Raw genomic sequence first — 16,302 nt, 5'->3', positions numbered from 1 at the left:
GGAAATCCATAAGAAATGCATCCCTATTATTTTATTTCCAGATATTGAACATCTCTCCAGGGACTCATTTGCATACCACCTTTCGTTCATTTTATTGTTCCATATGTTGAAATAATTAAAACAGACAAAGGGCATTTCTTTGTCAGGAGAGCAGAAACCAGTTCATTTATACGACTGTGTTCATGCAGAACCGTCACTTACTGAAAAGATCCCAGGTGTGTTTCCTGTTATTCATGCACAAAGTGTGTCAGAGACCCTGCAGAACTAATTAAAATAAGGCTTTGTGTGTGTGTGTGTGTGTCTTTTGTAGGCTAAAGGTAAAGAAAGACAGTGGCTAAGACATCAAGCTACTGGGGAGCTAGATGACGCCAAGATCATCGATGGGCTGACTGGAGAAAAAGCCATCTACAAACGTCGGGGTGAGCTGGAGCCGCAAGTAAGTCATGGTGAACTGCTAGCCTCAGCTCTGCATAGTCTAGCCCTCTTTACAGAAACTTGCTTTCTTGGGTCATGTCAAAATATCACAAACCCTGAATATGGCAACCAAGGAAAGCATTATGTGAAAAAAAAAAAGAAGAACAAGAAGAAAAACTCCGTAGATATTATACCGTTTATCATTCAACTCAAGGACCCAGCAAGAAACATAAGGCATGCTCAAATTAGGTAATTTAAGAAACAGTCAATACGAAGACTATTTACAAAAATAAGGGTGGGGTTTAGGAAAATCAAAAACAGTGCAGTAACCCAGGGATAGCAATAGCGGGGATCTAACTCACCCTGAGGTCTGAAAGGGCAGAATGAGAGAGCAGTTCCTGGAACCTGGAGAAGGTGGTTGATGGAGTGGTGGCCTTCAGCAGAAGGGGAGCCAGTCCACGGGCGACAGCAGAGAGGGGGCCAAGGGAACAAATACGCCACCCTCAGCCCCTGACCTCCACCAGTGCCTCCCCAGAGCAGAACCCACTGGAAGTCAGCAGCCAGGAAGCCGGCTGATGTGGTTGTAGGGGCCAAGGGAAAATTTCCCCTTCACCCTCTGAAGGTTCTCTGAAAATCACCTCACAAAAGGCACATTAATAGGAGAAGAGGCATACAAATGTATTAATGTGCACTGGGGTGAAACCAAGGGTGAGTCCCTCTCCACACAGTGAGGTACAGATGCTTATGTACCCTTCTTCTTAAGGGAAGAGGAGATGGAGAAGTGTAGAGAAGTGTAGATGATTTTACGGGGATAGTAAATGGTTTTAGGGCAATTCAGTGAGCTTGGAGAACACACAGTGGCCTGGGACGGAGTCTTTTGGGCCCACAGAGCAATGGTGTGTGACAGAAGTCGGTCCAGGTGTGTTGACAGACTTCAGCCTTTCTTCCTGTGATATGAGTTCAGTTGATGAAAACTCAGGGAAGGGCCCAGAGTAATCGTTTTCTTCTTGGGAACTCTGAACTTCAGACAGTTGAAGAAACTTCAGAGAACAACTTATCCGGTGCTTTGTGGGGAGAGAGAGGAAGGTCAGAGAGACCTTGGTGCTGCCTCTTCACTTCAGCATGGCCAAGCGCCATATTTAGAGGGTACCGATTTCTGAGCCCCAACATGGATTGTCCATATAGATCAACTCCCAGGACACAGAGCAGGTGCCCTGGAGGGGAAACTGAAGACACCTGGTGTGTCTGTTCAGCCTAGAGAAACCTTCAAGTGAAAACAGTAAAACAACCTTGGTGATTTTCTACTGTTCTCTTACTTTAAATATCAGTGTCCATCATATAACTGAAAAAAAATATAGAAAATAAGAAAGTCTCCCTTAAGTAACTATAATTGTAGTGTGTAAAGTTTTAGACAGCCATAAATTTAAAATATTTGCAATGTAATAGCAAAACAAAATGGTGACAGGATGAAATACTGAGTCTCTCGGTGAGCTCTGTGATCGCCTGTATTCCCTGAGTAACCAGAATTGCTGAGTAGCCACTGAGAGCTGGGGGTGCAGTGACTGGTAGGGGGAAGGGAGAGTCACGCCTTTTAAATATTTATTTAGAGAGGATCTGGTGGTGATTTGGGGAGTTCTTATTTCTGTGTCATTGGTATGAGTCAACAGCTGCTTTCTTTACTGAATCATTGTGGTCAACAATTGTGTTTGGATACATCTGAAATTGTGAGTAGTCATGGAAGCATATGTGTAAGTGTCCTTAATTTGGGCAGATTCAACAAGTTTTTAAGAAATATGTTGAATTTGCCTCAAACCATTACACTCTCAATACCCACCGTGTTTTCTTGAAATTACTAACTCTGCTCATTATTTTTTATACATGTCAGCAAATATTTAATAACAGAATAATCTGGAAATTTTCTTCTTCCTTTTTTTTTTTTTTTTTCTAGAGACAGGGTCTTGCTCTGTTGCCCAGGCGTTAGTGCAGTAGCACAATCATAGCTCACTACGGCCTCAAACTATTGGGCTCAAGTGATCCTCTCAGCTTACCCAGCTGAGTAGCTGGGAATACAGGCACATAGCACCACCCTAGCTGATTTGTGTGTTTTTTGTAGAGATGAGTTCTTGCTGTGTTGCCCAGGCTGCTTTTGAACCTCTGGCCCTTCTCCCACCTTGGCCTCCCAGAGCACTGGAATTACAGGCATGAGCCCCTGCACGCAGCCTTCTTCTTTTTTCTTGTCAGCAAAACTAACAAACTTTTTTTTAAATCTGCAAATTGGCAGTTGTGGGTCTAAAATCAAACTTAATCTTGTAATCTTAATGGACAGTTGTTTCTAGATAGCAATTTGATGCCACTTTTATGCTTTCAAACTGCCAAGAAAAGAAAAGCACTAATTCAGTAATGTGGAAGGAAGAGAAGATGTGTGGCTTACTAAACACAAAAGTCGTTTTTAAAATCTTTTCATTAATTTCTTTGCCAGACCCCCATCACATAACTCTGTTTTAGGAATCTGACATTATTTGTGGCCTATGTGGAGAGTAATTTTCAGGTCACTACCCGACATGTACAAGTAAAATTGATATGGGCTTCCCTCCAAAATAACACAAACTCTTGCTAGAGTTACTGACTCTGAGGCATGAAGTGAAAATGACATGTCATTCCAGATTATTAAGTCACCATATTATTTTTAAGGTATCAACCTAAATAAGTCAACTTTACTAGAGTGAGCTTTGAAAGGACTATATTCCAAAGGAAAATATTTTCCATGTGGCCCCAACCATTAGCACAAGTCTGAAATTCTGTTTACTGCAATACAACCCATAGATGCCTTGCTACCTGCTAGGACAGCCTTGTGCAGGGCTGAGCCTATGGCTGGTCTGCCCATCTTGGGGCTGGCACGCCGGGGCTTCTGTGAGATCCCCAAGACAGCCACCAGGGGAAGTTTGCCAGTTCACAAATGGCTTTTCTATTATTCCTTCCCTCAGCTTGGCAGCCCACAACAGAAACCCAAGCGTCTGCGCCTGGTGGTGGATGTGTCTGGTAGCATGTACCGTTTCAACAGAATGGATGGCCGGCTCGAGCGCACGATGGAGGCTGTGTGTATGGTCATGGAAGCCTTCGAGAACTACGAGGAGAAGTTCAAGGTAATGACATGAACTAAGAATAATGAGAGGCGTCATTGACCACGATGATGGATAGGTAGATTCAAACTCCATCCAGAGTGAATGAAAATCTTCATCCTCTCACCAGCTCTTTCATCAGTGCAGAGAAAGTGAAGCTTTTGTTTTATCTGAAGGAGTAATTGTAAAATAATGCCATAATTTAAAAGACTGATTACTACAGAAGAAATGCTGCAGCCATGATGTTAGAAAAAAATGAGCTGCTTAGAAGCAAAAGTCTGTTCCCAGACTCCTCAGAGTCTCCTGTCTATCCTTATCCCAATTCCCCATACCCACCCACTCTTGTCCCGTCACTAGCCAAGCAGCCTTCCAAAGTTCGAGTCCACCCTGAAAGCTTCACTATCACGTTCCATTTCCATGTGGGCAAGGGTTATACAGTCACTGGTGTCTCCCCAGCTAACAATAACGATGATTATCCCAGGAGAAAAGCAGCCTTCCATTTCAACTATTTCCATTTTGGTATTCTTAGTTTGTGCTACACCCTCCATTTCAGAAGTCTGAGGGTGGAGAAGGGATCTGCAGTGCTGCCATGTTACTGCTTGATATGAGCCTATTAATCCTCTCTTAGTCAGCCGCAGAGAGCACCTGCACTTCTGGCCCTTACCAGAGCAAACAACCTTGAATTCAGTCACCTGCCATGGAATTATTATCAAAAGTTCAATCAGGAGAAATGCTGTATGTGCAGACGTGCATGAAGGACACATAGTCCATAGACAGACTGGATTTCATTAGAGATCAAACATGTCCTTCAGAAATGGGGGATCTTAGATTGCTATTAGGCTTGACATCACACATGCACCTCAGGATTGCTTCCCTGAGTTGTGTCTCTGTGTTATGAGGTACGCAACAAGAAACAGATTGATGAAACCCATCACTTCATTTCTTTTAGGCCTATTATTAAGGATACTGCCCCCCCTGAATTTCCCAGGGCCCCTTGTGTGAAGCTCTACATGAGGAATTCCTTTTAGAATTAAGTGGAAGAAGGGCAGCTTCAGCTAATGAATGCTGTGGGTTGCCGGACTCTGTCCAAGTACAGGACACGAATACAAATAAGACATGGACCTTCACCGTGGGGAGCAGCTTTGTTTCCCTTGAAGAACTGAAATGTGTCTCCCCTTGTGATTAGTGAAAGCCATGGAGCCGCTTAAGATTCCCTCTTGGTTTTAGTTGCCAGGAAGCTCAGAGCCAAAATCAAAGACCAGCTATGACAACTTTGTCATGTCTCAAGGCTTGCAGACCGGTGTTCAACTTTTTCCTTTTCTTTACCCTTGCTCCCTTCAGATATAAGTTTTCCTTGATTTTTTTATGCTTTATGTGTTTATAGAAAATGTTTATTTTAAAATATTTTAGGTCCTTTCTAGTATGAGATAGATTATAGCTCTTAAATCACTTGGACCACTGATGACTAAAGAATAGTTAGACATCTATTGTATCAGCATAAATACCCATATCATACCTAATGTTTTAAAACCTTTGAGTGTTGCCAATGTTTAGATCAGTCCATTTTCCTGTTTTATGGATCTTGAATTTCAGTGTTCCTCAGCTCTCTTTGAGCTATAGGGAGGTTTTGTTTTGTTTTGTTTTGTTTTGTTGTGTTGTGTTGTGTTTTGTTTCTAGATAGTATCTCACTCTGTCATCCAGGCTGGAGTGCAATGGCGCGATCTCGGCTCACTGCAACCCCTGCCTCCCGGGTTCAAGCGATTCTTCTGCTTCAGCCTCCTGAGTAGCTGGGATTACAGGTGCCCACTACTGTGCCCACCACCATGCCCGGCTAATTTTTGTATTTTTAGTAGAGACGGAGCTTCACCATGTTGGTCAGGCTGATCTCAAACTCCTGACCTCATGATCTGCCCATCTCAGCCTCCCAAAGTGCTGGGATTACAGGTGAGAGTCACCGCGCCTGGCCCTACAGGGAGATTTTAAACCAATGTAGACCATAGCAAATATACTACCATTAAAATTGGCAGACTTGGAGTTAGCTTGAATAAAATCTCCTGTTAGAAATAGGATGTCTACATTTTTGAGAGCAGAACTGCTCTGACATGTGAAACTACCTCTCCCAAGTTTTTAGAAAGAAAATTCATTAGGAATTAACCAACAAATTGGTTGACACAGCTCCCTCCCCAGGACTGGGTCAAGGATGAGACAGGGAAGAAGGTGGCAAGGCTGCTGGTGTTCAGGGAGCTGTTCCGACGCCTCCAGGGAGGTGGTATGACTGTCACACAGCAGGCTGAGTATTTCATTGCATCTCACACAGCCGAGTGTATAGAAAGATCTCCATTTATTCAGTTCTCACTTATAAAAGTGTATAATATGGAAGAACTATTAATGAAACGAGACTTGTCACACACACAAAAGGAACAATATCAAGGAAATGAGCATTTCACAAGATGTTGTTTCATTTTTTTTATTGACAGTTACAAACCAAACTGTTGCCGTATGACCAGCTAGATGTCAGTTAAATTTGGTGAAATTACAAGCATGACCTGAGCACTTCCTAAGAGTAGAGCACTCTGCCGGGTAGCCCAGTGAGGGAGAGGATGAAAACTACTCACTCTGATAGAAGGTTCAGTGAGCAATGTGCGAGCAGAGCGTGCTTCTTCACACATGCCTCTGTGGGTATCATCCCTAAAACAGTGTTTTGCTAATACGCTCTTCAGTTGCCACAATAGTGTAAAGAATTTCCTCAGTCTTTATCAGCACAACCACAGATATATTGAGAAGACAACCATAGTAACATCTGACTGAAAAATCCAAGTGAAATTGCAGCAAGACACCAAGATAAAATCAATTTTTCAGGCCTTGAAGTCATGGTTTATGCCATTAAATTCTTAACAAGGAGCACATTAATGGTTTTAGTCCCATCGCATTCACTACAGTTACATTAGAGCCTTATTTAAGACCATAGAAAGTCTTAAGAAACCAATGTATTAAAATCTTTCCAACCAAAGGAAGAGACCTTAAAACATCACAAAACAGGCTCTTTGAGCCTCTGTCAGAAAAATTGATACCTGGGTGAGTGTCTGGAGGGACAAGGTGGACCCAGCAAGGCATATGAGTCCTGTTCCTGCAAACTCCTGGTCGTGTCCACAGACTTTAGAACTGGATCACCTCGGAAGCCATGTACTCCACCGTCCTCATTCCACAGACAGGTGGATTTTCCCTGCAGTCAGAAGGCTAGCAGGAGATGGTAGCATAGAGCCCAGGACTCTTATTTGTTCTCCCTTTTTTTGTTTGGTTTCATTTTTAAACTTTCTCCTTTATTTCCCAACTTTTTAATTTGAAAATTTTTAAACCTACGAAAAGGTTGAAAGAAAAGTAAAACCCCCGTGCCCTCAGTTAGGTTCACTAATTGTTATCGTGTTGCCTCACTTGCTATGTTTCTCTCCAAATATTTACAGTCCTCTCTCTACTCCCTCCCCCAAATCATTTGAAAGTAAATTATAAGCCGCATAATACTTTACCTCTAAATACTTCATTATGTCTCCTAAGAGTAAGGACTTTCTCTAATACAACTTCAATACCATTATCATGCCTAAGAAAATTATCAGTAATCCCATACTGTCTTATAATATCCAACTCAAATTCAATTTTATCATTTGTCCCAAAAGTATCTTTTATAATTGTCCCCTCTCCCTGCTGTCCACCTAGGAGCCAAAGTTCACACCTTACTTTGCCTCTTTTAGTCTGGAACAGCCCCCTCCCTTACCACAGCATTTTTTTGCTTTTCATGACAGTCACTCTCATGACCCTCTCACGAGGGTCCAGGCCAGTTGTCTTATCGCTTTTTTTTTTTTTGAGACCAGGCCAATGTGCAGGGCAGGAAGGAGGTAGGATGGAGCTCCTTACACTCTATAAGTTATTTCTATTTATAATTACAGTCGTCCCTTGGTATCTATGAGGGATTGGATCCAGGATCCCTCTCAGATGCTAAAATCTGTGGATGCTGAAATCTTCCAGTTGGCCTTCCTCTCCATGGGCTCCACATCTGCATATACAAAGGGCTGACTATAAATGTTTGGGGGTATATAGGTGATTGGTGCACACAGCAGAAAGTTTAAGAGGTATAAAAGGAGGAAGAGTGAAGAGTGAGCCACTGCCTGCGCCCTCTCAGCTCCCAGCTCCTCTCTCCAGTACAACCACTATTAGTGGAATTATCAGTCTCTTCTCAGAGATATTTGATGCACATACATTCAGTGCCTGTGTACTATGCATTCTGTTCTGTATTCTTATGTTATATGATTATATTCAACTGAATACTTCCATTTTCTCATTTGTGAAAGGCATAAAGGGAATAGGAATAACTAACCAAAAAATTTAATGTACTCAGAAAATAGAAAATTCTGCATGAACAGAAGACAGTTTGAGGAGCTCCTAGAGAAAAATGTATATTCCATAGCCCAGAATGGCATCACACATGGGGTCATTAGGAATTCAGCAGTGTGATCTGAGACTCCCCAGCCCCAGTTCCAGACAGTTCTTAATGTTGCCTTCCTGCAGTTTTCCCTCCGTTGTAAAGGTGTCTAGTCTGTATTTGCTTTGAAACCTTCAGAAGCCGCTGGCCTGGTCTGTGATCCCGGCTCTCCCCATCTCTCTTGGCGTCTGCTTTGTGTTTTGCTTGGCTTGAGTGCAGCTCCTGAGCTGTGGGTCATTACAGTCTAGGTCCCGGAGGCTCATCTGGAGTCAGCCTCCATTTTTTATTCCACATTATCATGACCTGTGCCAAACCACGGGGATCCTAGAGCAAGAATTACTGAGAAGGAAAGGTAATTCAGTGGCAAGACACATCTCTAAGCCATTTGGAGTGTTTAACATTTCTCATAATTGCTCTACCAACCGAATTCAGCTGTTCCCGGGAATAGCCTTCACAGAGGTCACTGAAAACTAGCACTTCATTTGCTTGTAATCAGCATAAGCTCCTCTACTCTTGTAGTCAGCCTCATTCTTGGTGTTCACGCGGTGCTTCAAATTAAAGTGAAAAGTAGAATCGTACTGTTTGTGTGAACTGTTGTCTTTTCATCAAGAAGCATTTTTTTCCCTTAACCTTCATTCCGATTTGTTCCTCATGCTTTCTCCAAGCCCCTGGGAATGTTTTCACTGTAATCTTGAAATAGACCTCCTTTTCAAAGGCTCTTAATGGCTTAATTTTTTTTTTTTCAAAGTACTCAATAATACCAAAGTTAGGTAACTATTTCTCCACTAAGCACTCAAATAGTGGGTCCAGAAAAGAGATTTATTTCATTATTCAGAAGTTGCACTTTGGAAAAAAAAAGAAACTCAAACTTATTGTTTCTGTGAAGGCATATGAACCATATTCTAGGGCAGTGGTTTTCTAACAGTGTAACAAGAACCTTTGAAGGATTGGGGGTGGACGGGGGCAGTGAGTAGGCAGCACTTTTTGCCCCATCCCCCTCCATCCCCAGTTCAACTACAGCAATTTCACATGTATAGGTAGTGCATGATGTTTCCTCAGCTGGGCTTTGGTGCAGTATTTCATTTGAAGGAAGGGTTCCACTGCTAGCAAACTTTTAAAGGAAAGGAAGAATTAGAAAGCCATTGTGTTAGGGATTATTACTGGATTATTTCTCACAGGCTCTGAGGGCTTTCTTTCTGGAAAAGGTGCCACTGACCCTCAGATTTAGATAACTCACTCCTCCCTTGATGGAAGAAAACAAGGCATTAGTTCCTAAAACTAAGAAAAGCAAGCTTTTTCATCACAATTCTTAAACATCCATTAAGTTTATATAGAATTTGGGAGGGTAGGAATGGCCTTGGAAATTATTTTCAGCAACCTTTTTTTTTTACAGAAGAGGAAACAAAGATTGAAAGAGGTTCAGTGCTTTGCCCTAGGTCACACAGTTCCAGTGCAAAGCCAGCACTTCCGACTTCCACTTCGGCGCTCTTAGTTGGTGTTTCATCCCTGTTTCTTATAGCCGTTTTATTTCTGTTCAATTTGGTTTTTTAAACTGTAATTCAGGAGCAAGTGTATCATTTATGTAAGGTACTCTGTCTTCTCCTACCCTTGGCACCCATCCAAGGGAGGTATAATAGACAAACTTTTCTCAAAGATACCTTGGTCAGAAAGGTTGAGTTCACTCCCAGGAGGAAATGGAAACATATGACTTACAAATCAGCAGCTGCCAGGGAAATTTCTTCTATCAAGAACTTAATTCAGCATCTGTAATTAACCTCTTTCCAGTACCTCAGGAGTGTTTCACAGGTTTAGAAATGGAGACCAGTCATCCTATCAGTTTAGGCTGTGAATAAATTCTTATTGCTACATGGAGATTGGACCAAAGGAGGTTGTATATACTTTTCTGAGTCCATTCAAAAAAGAATTCAGAATTGATTCAATTGTGCATGTAGAAATTGGCCAACCCAACCATTCAAAAACTTAAGTAGAGATGGGAGGGGAGAGTAGCTGGGGAAGTAGTTATTTCTCTATAGTGAAAACACTGGGCCGGGCACAGTGGCTCATGCCTATAATCCCAGCATTTTGGGAAGCCAAGGCGGGTTTATTGCTTGAGCCCAGGAGTTCAAAACCAGCGTGTGCAATGTAGCAAGACCCTGTCTCTACCAAAAAAAAAAAAAAAAATACAAAAATTAGCCAGGTGTGGCAGCGTATGCCTGTGGTCCCAGCTACTTGGGAGGCTGAAATTAGAGGATTGATTGAGCCTGGGAGGTTGAGGCTGCAGTGAGCTGTGATCGCACTAGTGCATTCCAGCCTGGACAATGAGCAAGACCCTGTCTCCAAAGAAAACCAAAAAATGAACACAAACAACCAAAATGGATTTAGTGTCAGAAAACTTGGGGTTTAACCAACACTAGATCTATGACCTTAAGAAAGTCTGTTAGTCTCTCTAAGAATCAATTTCTGCATTTGTGACATAAGGATAACACTTACCCCAAAGCTTGTAGAGAAAATAAAAATGAGATGAGATATATGCAAGCCCTTTGTAAACTGTAACAATAAAGTCAGTAAGTGTATTGTCCTATCCTTTCAATGGCCCTGGGAGGTGGTAAGACAGATATTACCCCCTGTGGTCAGAGAGGTTAAGTGATTTACAAGCATACAGTGTTAGAGACTTTCTAAGCCATCATTGTTTACAAGGTAGAAACAAGGTTTAGAGAGGTTAAGTGATTTTCTCTAAGTCAAAAAGCTTGTTAACATCAGAGCCAAGTCTAGAATCCTTGACCTTTCAAGACATTATTCTTTTCACGTTGACTTACATGATATGAAGAAAGGTTAGCCAGCTAATGCTATAGGTTATTAGCTAACTAACACTAGGGTTCTGCTGGCATTTCTCTTGACTTTAGTGGCACCATCTGAGAATGGTGTATTTATATTTCTAGAAGAACATGAGAATTTTATGCCTAGTAGTTTTAATAAATAGCCTTAGATGATTGTCTCGTTCCTACTTACAATGTGGCTGCATAATAAAGCATAGCCTCTCCTAAAGCCAGCAAATGGTTGTCTGTCCTATAGAAATTTACACATAAATCTTATTCATAAAATTGCTAGTAGCACTTTGTCCTAAGCATTCTAAACATTATAAATCATCATTCTTATTTGATGATAAACCACATCTTTGACCAAAATTTCAGCATTTGTTTTTATTTGTTATACTTTTCTCTACATGAACAACACTTCCAAAAGAAAATATAGCAAAGGGGCATTTAAACAGATTTCTAAAGCAAAAAAGTATTTAAATTTGTCCTCTGCAGTTGAGGCTTTTCTTTACTACTGTGGCTTAATATTTATGTTAAATGCTAAACATGAGACTGCACAAGGTTTTCAGGGATGCTCTGAAAAGTGGAGAAATCATGATCATAACAATTTTGAGCTCAGAAAAAAGTCTGATGTAAATGTTAGGCGATTTGGTAATGACAGTGAGGATCTTGTTTATTGACTCCTGTGGCTCCTCCATGGAAGCAGGCTCAAGGCCCCATCAAGTTGGATTTCACGATCATCGCCGAAACCAGATCGGGTGAATGGCGGATTTAGGAGTTACAGAATGGAAATGAATGAGAGTATGCATCTTTTCCATTAACCCACACAATTTTCAGGATTAGGAAATCACTGTTTGTAAACCATGTTGGAATCCTTGGATAGCACATAATAGATAATTTTGATAGAGACGTATTGCTGGTAATGGAAGCTTAATATAATCTGCAGTAACGCCAGGGAATGGTCCACATTTGGATGTACTTTAGATTCTTCCCAAGCATTTTATTGACTTTGGGCACAGAATAATCCTCAAGCCCATCTGGAAGATGAGAAACCAGGGCCTGCAAACTATTTTATAAGCTCCGTCCTGTCGCTTAGGTGTCTCCTCATGCCTTTGCGGTACTCACCAGGCACAAAGGCTGGTCTTCCTGCAAGTAGCACTTTCCTTACCACAAATAAAGAAGAGACGAGAAAGAAAAAGGAAGGGAAAAAAAGAAGAAAGAAAGGGAAGAAGGAAGAAAAAGAAGCATACAACCCACCTTTCTTTGTCTCATTTGCCTAGAAAAGTATAGTACTTTTTTTTCTCCTGGGCATATATTTAAATGGTAGATAGATATACCAGTCACTCAATCAAATGATTGATGGATGGTTGCTAAAATATTTCTGAAGGTTTTAATCAGCTTGCATCTTGTTTTAATAAAGCCCAGCTAAAAACTGTATTTGTTGACGGCTCTTTGACCAGTTACATTGACCCTGTGACAGACCATATGATCAAAGATTTCTATAGTCTCATTCACTGTCATCTAATTAGAAAGAACTCTAGCCATCAGTTAAAAGGGAGGGAAGAGTCAAACACATTCATAGCCCTCCTACCTCAGCCCAGTATAAGAAACCTAGTTCCCATGTCAGGGAACCAATCTTATTCCCTCATGTGTAAGATCCTGTTTAACAGATTACTTCACCAGCCCATAATGAAAGCAACCTGCCTGGCACCTTCTCAGAACTTTCCACTCTTGACTACAAACAGTTCCTGCCATGACCATTGTCAAATCAGTCAGGGCCTCCCTGGAGTGTGCTTGCACTGAAGGATTATGCAAGCTCTCTCCACATCTGTGCCAATCCTACCACTGAACCCATGGATGACCTTAGTCAAGCCTATGCTGAAGCCAGAAATTTCCTATCCGGAGCAATTTCTAACAGCTGAGCTGCTTTTAGTTTCAGTTTTTATTTGGTACCTTTTCACTCTATTGATAGCAAACTATACTAAGAATGATTTTTTTTTCTTATATGGAATGTGTTACATCATTAGAAATCATTTATTGTCAACCTTTTTAATGCATTGATAAATTTCCTTCACTATTCTTTTATATTTAAACCAGGCACAGAATAATCTCCCACCATTTCACCCCCACCCATGGCCCCACTCTGGGCCTCTTCTGACCATGGCCCTCACATGAGGCGAGGTGTCTATGGGACCAAAGGGCCTTTAAAGCCTGTTTCTAGATCATGCTTCTGGTACCTGGGATCCGCAACTATCCTCATCAAATGACCCCAAGCCGACTTTCAGGTCCTGCGTGGGCCTCTTTCCTAAGTCCATCTTCCTAGGACAGACTGGCCAATTGTGTGAGCACCCCAAGGTCTGAGAGGTGGGCAAGGGGTAACTGTTGGTTATGATGGAGTGATGGAGTGTGGATGTGAGCACTGGGTGTCCACACACATGCATTTGAGGTACCTTATGAGGTGGGACAGAGCCAGCCATGAAAAGAGAAGGGCATGGGCTATGGGCCAGGGGCCAGTACAGCCCATGTGACCGTGTTCTAGCACAGAACTTCCAGGAACCCAAGTATTTGAAATTTGGCCCTAGCTTTCCAGGTTATTATAACTTATATTTTATCAAAGTAGGAGGACAGAACGTATTTTATTTAACAGTTGGTAGCTTGATGTGTAGCTTTTACATATTTAGACATCATACATGGGCCTCCATTTATTCCATCCTGGGGATAACTGTTAGGTCTTCACCCCTAGCCACATCTCCCTCCCGGGCACAAGTTCAGTGTATCTATAATGGGACTCATCTTCCCCAGGAAACCCTTCTTCTCACTTCCTATTTTTGCATAATAACAATTTCAACCAAATTTTTTGTTTCTTTCCATTTAAAACACAGCAGTTTCAGTGATGTTATGGATTGTTTTTTGTCAGCTAGCATGGCCTAACCACCACTTATCCCATGATTGCTGAGGGAGGGGAATGCATTCCAGCTTCAAACAGCTTATTTGTAGAAGAATGTAGCCCACATGCAAGGGGAAAGCTTCTTATTGCCCCAACTTAATTGCAAACTCTCTTACAGCATTTGTGCAATAAACATGCTAGGCACCTCTTAGATTCTAGAAATTCAAAGAGAAATAAGCTGTGGCCTCACCTTCAAATAACTCACCATTTTAAAAGGAACATACGTGAAAAGAAATAACTGCATTGCTCTACAACACCTAGAGTATGTGCAACTCAAAGTTGGAGGGAACTACCTCACCCCAATTATAGTTTATCTCAGACCCCAGACTTTTCTTCCAGACTCTGTGAAAGGCTTGCACCTCACTCCCCGCTCTAGCCTTTCTCAGTAGACAGGAGTTTCTCATGTACATAGTGAGACTAGGGAATTAAACACACATCTGTCTCACTGCATTTCTTTATGGCCATATGTTGAGCAACTTTGGACAATAACAGTTCAAAGAGTTGAACATTAAAGATCTAATGACTGTTCTTTTGTGGAGAAAAGTTTATTACTTTCTGGTTCTCTTGCATGTAGTATGACATCGTTGGACACTCTGGAGATGGCTACAACATTGGCCTGGTTCCAATTCACAAAATCCCCAAGGACAATAAGCAAAGACTAGAAATTCTGAAGGTAAATGTATTTTATTGCCTCTGTATTATGAAAGCTTCTATCAAATTAGGTAAAGGCTAAAAAGATTCATTGAAGAAGCAGTAGATATATAGCAAAGAAAAAAACTGTTTCACAAACATTCAAGCGTTGAACTGAGAAAACACCCATCATGCCTAAAATCCTTTCTCCACCATATAAAATTTAAAATTTGTTTCCTACATATTTTTAGGGCACTTGGTATTAGATTGGGATTCTACAACCTGGGCTCCCTTGTATGTCCTATACGGCTCTTCTCAGCCCCTACATGTGCAGTAGAAGGAAAAGAATGACCCCTTTTTAAATTTGTTTATTTCAATAGTTTTTGGGGTACAGGTGGTTTTTGGTTATATGGATGAGTTCTTTAGTGGTGAATTTTGAGATAGTGTACCTGTCACCCGAGCAGTGTACTCTGTACCCCGTATGTAGTCTTTTATCCCTCACCCCGCTGAGAACCTCCCCAACCTTAGTCCCCAGAGTCCATTATATCACTCTTATGTCTTTGCATCCTCATAGCTTAGCTCCCACCTATAAGTGAGAACATACAGTATTTGGTTTTCCATTCCTGAGTTACTTCACTTAGAATAATGGCCTCCAGCTCCATCCAAATTGCTGCAAATGCCATTATTTTATTCAGTTTTATGGCTGAGTAGTATTCCATGGTGTATATATACCACATTTTCTTTATCCCTCATTGGTTGACAGACACTTAGGTTGGTTCCATATCATTGCAATTGCTAATTGTGCTGCTATAAATATGTGTGTGCCTGTGTCTTTTTCATATTAATATAATGACTTCTTTTCCTTTGGGTAGATACCTAGTAATGGGATTGCTGGATTGAATGGTAGACCTGCTTTGGTCCTTTTAAGGTCTCTCCATACTGTTTTCCACAGTGGTTGTACTAATTTACATTCCCACCAGCAGTGTAAATGTTCCCTTTTCACTAATCCACACCAACATTTAATTTTTGACCTTTTAATTTTGGCCATTCTTGCGGGTGTAAGATACCACCGTATCTCATTATGGTTTTAATTTGCATTTCCCTGATTATTAGTGATATTGAACATTTTTTCATGTTTGTTGTCTGTTTGTATACCTTCTTTTGAGAAATGACTATTCACATCCTCTGCCGATTTTTTGATGGGATTATTTGTTTTTTTCTTGCTAATTAGTTAGAGTTCCTCATAGATTCTGGATACTAGTATTTTGTCAGATACATAGTTTGTGAAGATTTTCTCCCACTCTGTGGGTTGTCTGTTTACTCTGCTGATTATTTCTTTTGCTGTGCGAAGGTTTTTAGTTTAATTAGGTCCCATTTATTAATTTTTGTTTTTGTTGCATTTGCTTTTGGGGTCTCAGTCATGAATTGTTTGCCTAAGCCAATGTCCAGAAGAGTTTTCCCAATGTTATCTTCTAACATTTTTATTGTTTCAGGTCTAAGATTTAAGTCTTTGATTCATCTTGAGTTGATTTTGTATAAGTTGATTTGTATGAGAGGTGGTTGTACTAATTTACATTCCCACCAGCAGTGTTTCATTCTTCTACATGCGACTTGCCAGCTTTCCCAGCAACATTTATTGAATAGGGTGTCCTTTCCTCAATTTATGTTTTTGTATGCTTTGTCAAAGATCAATTGGCTGTAAGTATTTGGCTTTATTTCTGGTTCTCTATTCTGTCTCATTGGTCTGCGTGCCTATTTTTATACCAGTACCATGCTGTTTTGGTAACTGTAGCCTTAGTATAATTTAAAGCCCTGTAATATGATGCCTCCAGATTTGTTGCTTTTGCTTAGTATTGCTTTGGCTATCTGGGCTCTTTTTTGGTTCCACATGAATTTTAGGAT

General features: G+C 41.1%; 1 protein-coding gene across 2 annotated transcripts in view; it reads left to right on the top strand.

Annotated features, from left to right (window-relative positions):
- Positions 1-16,302, top strand: part of VWA8 (von Willebrand factor A domain containing 8) — a 381,025-nt gene that overhangs the window by 359,938 nt on the left and 4,785 nt on the right. For both annotated transcript variants that reach the window (XR_012426882.1, XM_005585735.5), the window contains 3 exons: positions 311-436; positions 3,399-3,557; positions 14,345-14,443. Coding sequence is in view for 1 of the 2 variants with exons in the window: in XM_005585735.5 (XP_005585792.3) it covers positions 311-436; positions 3,399-3,557; positions 14,345-14,443 (384 nt within the window). In the remaining variant the exon portion in view is untranslated. The remainder of the gene's footprint in view (positions 1-310; positions 437-3,398; positions 3,558-14,344; positions 14,444-16,302) is intronic.

Source organism: Macaca fascicularis, chromosome 17 (genome assembly GCF_037993035.2).
Source record: "Macaca fascicularis isolate 582-1 chromosome 17, T2T-MFA8v1.1".
In the NCBI taxonomy this organism is placed as follows: domain Eukaryota; kingdom Metazoa; phylum Chordata; class Mammalia; order Primates; family Cercopithecidae; genus Macaca; species Macaca fascicularis.
This window is presented reverse-complemented; position numbering and strand designations above follow the sequence as displayed.